This window comes from Nicotiana tomentosiformis, chromosome 4, assembly GCF_000390325.3.
Source record: "Nicotiana tomentosiformis chromosome 4, ASM39032v3, whole genome shotgun sequence".
Lineage (NCBI taxonomy): Eukaryota > Viridiplantae > Streptophyta > Magnoliopsida > Solanales > Solanaceae > Nicotiana > Nicotiana tomentosiformis.
The window spans coordinates 91073952-91082225 of NC_090815.1; the positions used below are offsets into that span (position 1 = coordinate 91073952).

The 8274-nt window shown below is 37.0% G+C and overlaps 1 protein-coding gene across 1 annotated transcript; it reads right to left on the bottom strand.

Annotated features, from left to right (window-relative positions):
- Positions 1-717: 717 nt before the first annotated feature.
- LOC104109041 (transcription factor VIP1-like) lies at positions 718-5942 on the bottom strand. The gene is made up of 4 exons (XM_009618221.4): positions 5152-5942; positions 3934-4066; positions 1252-1336; positions 718-1179 (listed from the first exon to the last, which is right to left on the bottom strand). The coding sequence occupies exons 1-4, from the start codon at positions 5742-5744 to the stop codon at positions 938-940; spliced, it is 1053 nt and encodes a 350-aa protein (XP_009616516.1). The 5' UTR covers positions 5745-5942; the 3' UTR covers positions 718-937.
- Positions 5943-8274: the final 2332 nt, after the last annotated feature.

The following is an 8274-nucleotide window of genomic DNA, read 5'->3' on the forward strand; positions in this document are numbered from 1 at the left end:
TTCTCTTCTTGTCTTTTTTTTTTTTGAAAAAATAAATAGAATGCTAATCAGTTGGTAAATTCGCAACTAGGGAAGAATAATTTCAATGAATTTATACTATTTACTCTATAATTCGGATAATAGATCCATTTATTTACTTTGATAAGCTAAAGTTGTCAAACTTGGCACAACTCTTCTTTTATGGGATGGTTGAGTTGACTTAGGCGTGTGCACCAGCCCAACAATGCTTCCAACTTTGGATCATTGTTTCATTGACATACTCCATTTTTCTTCTCTCACAAACAAGACTAGACAGAAAAAGAAAGGGTTTCAATCTGTAAGATTCTATTGACAAAACAAATGATGATAAATAGGCCTAGAGTCTAAAGCTGACTTAATTAGTAAGCCATCAAAACTTGGCTTTGGGTTATTGCTTTTAAAATCTAAAGTCCACTCTCAAATCTGATCATGCAATAGAAAGCATTTAAGAATCTATCTCTCAACTAATACGAGGCCGTCCTGTTTGGAGTGGTTGAATGCATTAAATAATAAGGTTATGGATATGCCATGTAAGTAGTTGTACTTGTGGAAAATAAATAGAGCAAATTTATTTCCATAACCCAAGATCATGTTCATGCCTGTTTTCTAGCTCAATGGTCAGGAATTTGAGGTCATTCAGAAGAATTTAATCACCAGCAAGGTTTATTTAATTGAGATCAAACAACTGGAAACCTCACAAATAATAAGTTATGATAATCATAACATAAAAGATGTTGAACAATATCTAGCTGCTGTTTATGAAACAAGTTTCTCCTATAGCATTAAAGTAACTAGTATTGATAATGGTACAAATGATCTGAGTAGCATGCACTCACAGCCTGTACCACTATCCATTACATATCAATATATACAAAGCTCTATGCTAATTACTCATTTATGATGTTCCCTTTTGACATTTTCAACCCCTGTTATTGAAGTTCATGAAGCTAGGTTGGGTCTGCCCACCGATATTCTGGGTACTTGTGGTAGAATGAGGCATGTGCTGCTGCTGCTGTTGCGCATGGTGACTACCACATTGGACAAATGACTGTGGCTGGGGAGGGAAATGCGGACGTGGCCCCCTATTTCCATTGGCACCTAGAATTTGGCCAGCTGCTATCTTAAGCCGCTGCAGTTCTTCCCTCAAAGCCTCGTTCAGAGCTAGAAAATATTCACTCATATGTCACTAAAATAAATCAGTGAAAATCACATCAAGCTATTAAACAGGCATACCATCTCTAAGATGTGCTCCTTGTTCCAAAGCTTGCAACCGTAGTTTGAGCTCTTTGTTCTCATTAGTCAATCCACTATTGTCTCTCTGCATCATCATACAAAAATGGCATGAAAGTGGTCAAGGAACTGTTACTGTGTTTTTTGACAACAGTGTGTTAGCGATAGCATAATTTGCAATGAAAATATTCCATTCAGCAACACAGAAATACAGTTGATACATGTCTAAGGAAATGCACACAACTTGAAACTGCAATTTTGCACACACGGCATATATGTGTCATGGATAAATGGATTGCCTATTGTATGTTACCGCCCAAATGAAAACATGGAGAAGAAGTTCAAAAGCACCACTCAACCCGTCAACCAAAGTAATTTTACAAAAAGGAAAAGAAAAATGGGAAGGAGCAATCATGAAAAACAAGAACGGTACGCCTTCAGTACAACAAACTGGAGACTGTCACACAACTATTTATGCATGATGTTGTGGTAGTCAGATCCATACTCAACGACAAAGAGATGAGTAAAAAGAAGATGAATTTCCAACCAGAGCAATGGAATTAGATTCCAGCAGGATTTTATTGCGAGCAGCTAGCAGGATACCATACTCAGATATTCTAATGATGCTAGAAAACAAAATACTACTTAATAACTAAGAACCTGTTAATTTATGATGACTATTCTCAATAAACAACGTTCATTATTTAGCACCAAAGAGAAGTGCAACAGCTTAGAAGAGCCTAATTACCTGACCAGCTAGTGGTGGAAAAGAAAAGATTTGACTGAAAATTTTCCTTATATCCTAAGAAATACTATGTTTTCCACAATAATTTGAAGTCAGAACCAGTTTAGAGAAATGGCTTGCAAAATTACGCAAGGAACTCTAAGTGAAATCTACAAGCATAGAAGTAGGTAATTGAAAAGCAAAAGTTTGGAGCCTACATCTTAAAAAACCATGACCGATAAAGCTTCTTCCATATCATTAAATTTAATATATGCATGTAATAGATGCAATTGATCCATAGTAACTATCTTATGCAGTGATGACAAACATAGAAGATCCGTGTAAGGATTAAAAAAAGGAGAAAGGACACCTTGAAGAATATGATATATAGTATTTCCAGATTTTAACAGTGGGAAATTTTGAAGCAATGTACAATATCAGATGCATTTCTAGCTCCAGCAGTTCATTCCAGCTTATTAATTTTAAACTCAAACAACTAGTTGAGAAACATAAAGCTCAAAAGACAACTGAAACCCAGGTACAAATAATATATAACAAACCGTCAATCAGAAAAATACTTGAAATGAGTACTGCAAACCCTCCATCTATTTGATGAAATTACCTGAAGTTCTTTGCTAGAGCTCACTTGCCTTACTTGGTTTTCCAAAAAATCTCTAGTTTCGGTTCCAAAGGCTGAATCTAGAATTCTGCCATTTTAGCACCAAAGTTCTCCTTTTTTTAAAAAAAAAAAAAAATAAGGGAAAAGGGGTTCAAAAGGGATTTTAATTGATAGATAGGGCATGGAATTTCCAAAATTCTCCTTTTGCATTCTTAGTTCACAAGTTCAACTAGCAGAGACTCTGATCCTATCAATTAAATTTACAACCTATATTCATATTATTCCAATGGCAAATCCTCTCTATGGTGTTACTTCACAGACAAAAATTACTTCAGTATCATTTATATTTCTTTTTCAGTTTCATTGTTATTTGTTTGCAAATATTATAGGCAAACTTGGAGGTCTTTACTAAATTGGTAACCCTACTCTTATTTTTAATAGCAGGATTTAGCTAGATTATTCCACCAACCCCACTTTTGACTTGTTATATTCTAAATTGTCAAAAAAAACAAAAAACAAGTTGGTCTCGCCGAAAGATACGTGACTGACCAATTAGTCAACCAGCATGTCCGCAGTTGATATTGCTCATCTTTAAAGTTCCTTTTTTCTTTTGTGTGTGTGTTTTTTTTTTGGGGTGGGGGGGACAAAAAGAAAAGCAAAATCAACAAGGACCTATTCCTTCCTCAGCACCTCTCTCTATCTCGCTAATGCTCACACACCTTCCCCCCCCTGATGCCACACCATTCTAACTGTCATAGCACCGCACTATCTCACCTTTCCCCAATATTCCCCTCCCAACCACTAGCTCCCTCCTTCCATCCTCCATTGCCAGCAACAGCACCCTCCGCATATGGCACTAGCACTCCCACTTCTCCAATGCCCCTCTCTTTCTTAGCTGTAGTACTCCCTTTCCCATGGCTACCCGACCCTGTTCCCAAACACTGGCACCATATCACTGTTCTCCGGTTCTCCGTTCCCATTATTAGCCCTAAGCATTCTACATCACGTACAAAAAAGGACAGGAATATGAACATAAATAATGGGAAGAAACGGAAAATATCCCGATTACTGACAAGCCAAAGGTCGCTTCACTGACTTGGTAATAACCATCCAGGTTGCATTGAGCTTTTTATTATACGCCAACATTTCTTTCCCAGTTACTTTATTATTGATTGCACAGTTCTTTCAAAACTTTTTGGAGTTCTTTACCATGATCATATTGCATATGCTCTTTGTTCAACGTATGTAAACATGAGAAGCTATTGAAATTTTCAGGTCACTTTATACAGCAAAATTTGATAACCATGAAGAGTATTGCATAAATTCTTTGTCTATTTCATACCTGCAGGACCGTGATTTGGGCAGATAGAGTAGTAGCTTCAGTCTGCAGAGTCTGTACCTTCCTCTCCAGTTCACTAGTGTAACGAATTTTTCGCTCCTTTGAACGTGCAGCAGATTGTCTGTTTGCAAGAATCCTGTAATAATGCAGAATCAAAGATGAGTTTATACAAAAGCTTAAAACTAAGTTAAATGCTAGAACCTTTACCTACAAGCCACAAGGGGACTTAGTATTTTAGGAAATGGAAAACATACAAATGACAAAACAGTAATGCTGGGACACGATGCCATGTAACAGAGAGAAATGACACAGTATAACCTTTTGTGCTGAAATTTTCAGATTGCTATGTTGACAATGAGATGTTATCAGTAGTTTCTGAATTTCCTCGCCTCCTACCATTCAGGTAACACCACTTCACTAAAGATATACAGTATAGCAGAACACCATTCTCTTTCATCCTAAATCAGCATACAAGGTACAATAGCATCTTTTCATTAACTCAGTAATCCGGCTTTACTGCTAGGAGCCTCTACTAGACTGCTTTTAAGTAGTATAGTCCTCCCCTCCCTTCCCTCCAATCCCTTCTTCCTTTTTTTGAATATATAAAGTTTCCTTGTTTCCGATGTTAAATATCCTGGCCATTCACATATAGAGAATAGTGGAAACTTATTTCATTTTCCACAATAGAGAATTGTTGCAAATGATCACCAACATACTTCTTCTTTCTCAAATCATATGCATTTCTTCTATTCCATTGATTTGAGTTCGAGAATATTGATCACATACAATTTAACCAAAAGAAGGATATAGTTTCTAATATCATAATTCTACCTCCTCCTTTAACTCCTATCCTTTGTTTTTCTTCTCTTTTATATGTATAGAAGATTGAGTGTCCTAAAGATTCTACTTTTTGGTATACTACTCGTATATTATGCCCTTCATAAATAAAAGGTTATTACTTCATCCAAAAAAAAGCTCTTTACAACTAAAAATAGACAATTTTGGCCTTCCAAAGAAATAGCAAATCATTTCAAAACCAAGAAATATAGCGACCATCTAGTTCCCTACATTTTCTCAAGAAATTTTCAAAGAACCAAATGATTTGAAGAGACATTTCCTCCTAAATCCTAATCATTAGAGCTAAGTATAATTCCAAGTAAAAAAAAACATCACACAACAAATGTATAAAAAACAAAAAACAAAAAATAGAGAAGTCCAAACCTTTTGGCTCTCTTGGGATCAATCAAAGCCAACTCAGCAAGGCGATCAGGAGCCATAGCTTTCTTAACGGAGCTGCTACACTCCGCCTCAAACGACGCCGTTGAAAATGACCCGTCCATCGAATTGCTATGCCTGTGTCGAGTACCCGAACCAGAAACCGAACTGGAACCGAACACCTTCTTCTCCTCCTCCGCCGCCGCCCCCGGCGTGGTCGCTCCAAACTCCAAACCATCAAAAAAGTCGGCGTCAACTGATAAACTACGAAAATGATTCAACGGTCTAGGGTTATTATTAGCGCCCGGTCCGGACATTAAGCCTGGTCCACCGGTCGACGACGAGTCAGCAGAATTGGCCGGTTGCATATGAGTATCAGCAGAAGGGGATAGCGACGGCGCTGAAATATCCAGATTAAAGTCGGCTACGACGTCGTCTAAGAGAATATCATCGTCGAAGTCCGGGAACCGGAAGAAAGTCTCCGATTGTGCCCGCCGATGACGTGCTATACGGGTCGGAGTATCCGGCATCTGGTCAAGGTCGGTCCGACCCGCTAGAAATGGGATGGGTATAGGCTTTCCGCTGAACTTCGGGTCCATATAGAACTGGCTCAAAACAAAAACAAAAATCAATTCTTTGTAGAGTTTCTGAGGTTTTGATTTTGGGAAGAAAAAGAGAGAAAGAAGAAGAAAGGGGGGTGGAGTGGGATCCAGGGGTAGAGCGGCAGTTGGAAAAAAGAGCAAACTCACATGGGGTTTATGATTTATTGGAGTTGTTAGCAACAGTTAACTTCTTATAAGAGGTTTTACTAGTGTTTTATGGACTATATATAGGAAGCTCTGTGATTATTTGTTAGTACTTATTTTTTCAAAATAAGGGAATATTTTGAAAATCTTGTAGAAATGTGGAAGGTGTAATAAATATATTATATTATTGGTGTTCATTTACTCCGTTGTAAATAAGTTTTCTGAAGAAGTTTATCCATATGAGACTCCGCCGTAAATATGTTTATCTATTTAGTACTCTATTGGAAATAAGCCTCCTGAATAAGCTTATTATTTTGGTACTCCATTATGGATAAACATAACCCCCGATAGAAGATTATCTATATCTGGTACAGTAGCAGCTTACAAACAGCTTACACAGTAGCTTGCAATAGCAGCTTACACAGCAACTTATAGTAGCAGCTTACGCAGCAGCTTCCTTTCTTCTATAAATAGAGGAGTTTTCAGTTCATTATATACATAAGTTTGAAGTTTGAATAATATATCAGTTTCTCTCTATATTTGTCTTTACTTTACAGTTTTTATTTTATAACACGTTATCAGCATGAGACTCTGCCATCTCGAGCAAATACTTTGAAAGTATCAGAGGTACGGACTTTCTTTTTCTAAATAATGTCAAATATTTCTAAACTTGAATTTGTAGCCCTGGATATATCGGGCAAAAGCTACATGTCTTGGGTGTTTGATGCTGAAATTCATCTTGATGCGATGGGTCTGGCAGACACCATCAAGGACAAAAATCAAGTATCAAACCAAGATCATGCCAAAGCAATGATATTCCTACGCCATCACCTTGATGAGGGCCTGAAAATGGAATATCTTACTATTAAAGATCCAGTCATACTGTGGAATAATTTGAAAGATAGATATGACCACCTGAAGATGGTCGTTCTTCCACAGGCACGTTATGATTGGACTCATCTAAGTCTACAAGATTTTAAATCTATCAGTGAGTATAATTCTGCTATGTTCAGAATTATTTCCCAATTGAAACTATGTGGTGATAATATTACTGATCATGATATGTTGGAGAAAACTTTCACCACTTTTCATGCCTCGAATATGCTCCTGCAGCAGCAATATCGAGAGATGGGATTCAAAAAGTATTCTGAACTTATCTCACATCTTCTTGTAGCCGAGCAACATAGTGGGCTATTAATGAAAAACCATGAAAGCCGACCTACTGGTTCTTGTCCATTCCCTGAAGTGAATGAGACGAACTTTCACCAAGCTAAGCGTGAAAGAGGACGTGGCCCCAATCGTGGTCATGGCCGTGGTCGGGGAAGAAACTCTAATCATGGTAATAATAATGCACCAAAGAACTCTCCTCACCACCAGCAGTGAAAAAGGAAGGAACAAAAGCATGAAGCGGTGTAAGCAGCAAAGCCAGAAAATGCATGCTATAGATGTGGAGGAAAAGGACACTGGTCACGTACCTGTCGTACGCCAAAGCACATGGTTGAGCTTTATCAAGCCTCCCTGAAGAAGGCAGAGAAAAATACTGAAGCAAATTTTATTTCTGAAGATAATTTAGACTTCATGCATTTGGATGTAGCTGATTACTTTGCACTCCCAGAAGGAGAAACAAGTCATATGATCGGTGGTGAATATGTAGAAATGTAAATATTTTAATTTTGGTTGTTTGTAATAGATAGTATGGTTATGTAATTGTTGTACATAAATAAAAGTTATACTTTGATAATGATATTTATTATAACATATTTTATTTATGTCATTTTGAAGAATATGGATAATCCTCAAATTATGTTTGGATCAAAAACCAATCACTAAGATATTTGTGTAATTGATAGTGGAACAACTCATGCCATATTCAAGGATCAGAAATACTTTTCTTATTTGCATAAGGAAAAAGCAAATGTTTCAATAATTTTTGGTGATATAAGTTTGATTGAAGGCTCTGGAAGAGCCATTATATTTCTGTCTAAGGGAACAAAATTTATAATAGACAATGCATTATTCTCCTCCAAGTCCCGAAGAAACTTGTTGAGTTTTATAGATATCCACCGAAATGGGTATCATGTTGAGACGACTGATGAAATGAATATGGAATATCTTTGTATTACAAAGAATGTTTCTGGCCAGAAGTGCATTGTAGAAAAGTTACCAACTTTATCTTCTGGCTTATACTATTCAAAGATTAGTACAGTTGAAGCACACTCTATCGTAAATCAGAAGTTTACTGATTCAAATATTTTTGTGCTTTGGCATGGCCGTTTGGGCCATCCTGGATCAATAATGATGAGCCGAATTACTGAAAATTTGAGTGGGCATCCATTAAAGAACCTGAAGATTCTTACAAATAATGAATTTTCTTGTGATGCTT

Coding starts and splice junctions, on each gene's coding strand:
- LOC104109041 (XM_009618221.4), bottom strand. CDS start 5,744: ATGGACCCGAAGTTCAGCGGAAAGCCTATACCCATCCCATTTCTAGCG. Junction 4,067..5,151: donor GATCCCAAGAGAGCCAAAAG/GTTTGGACTTCT, acceptor GCATTATTACAG/GATTCTTGCAAACAGACAAT. Junction 1,180..1,251: donor AGGAGCACATCTTAGAGATG/GTATGCCTGTTT, acceptor AATATTTTCTAG/CTCTGAACGAGGCTTTGAGG.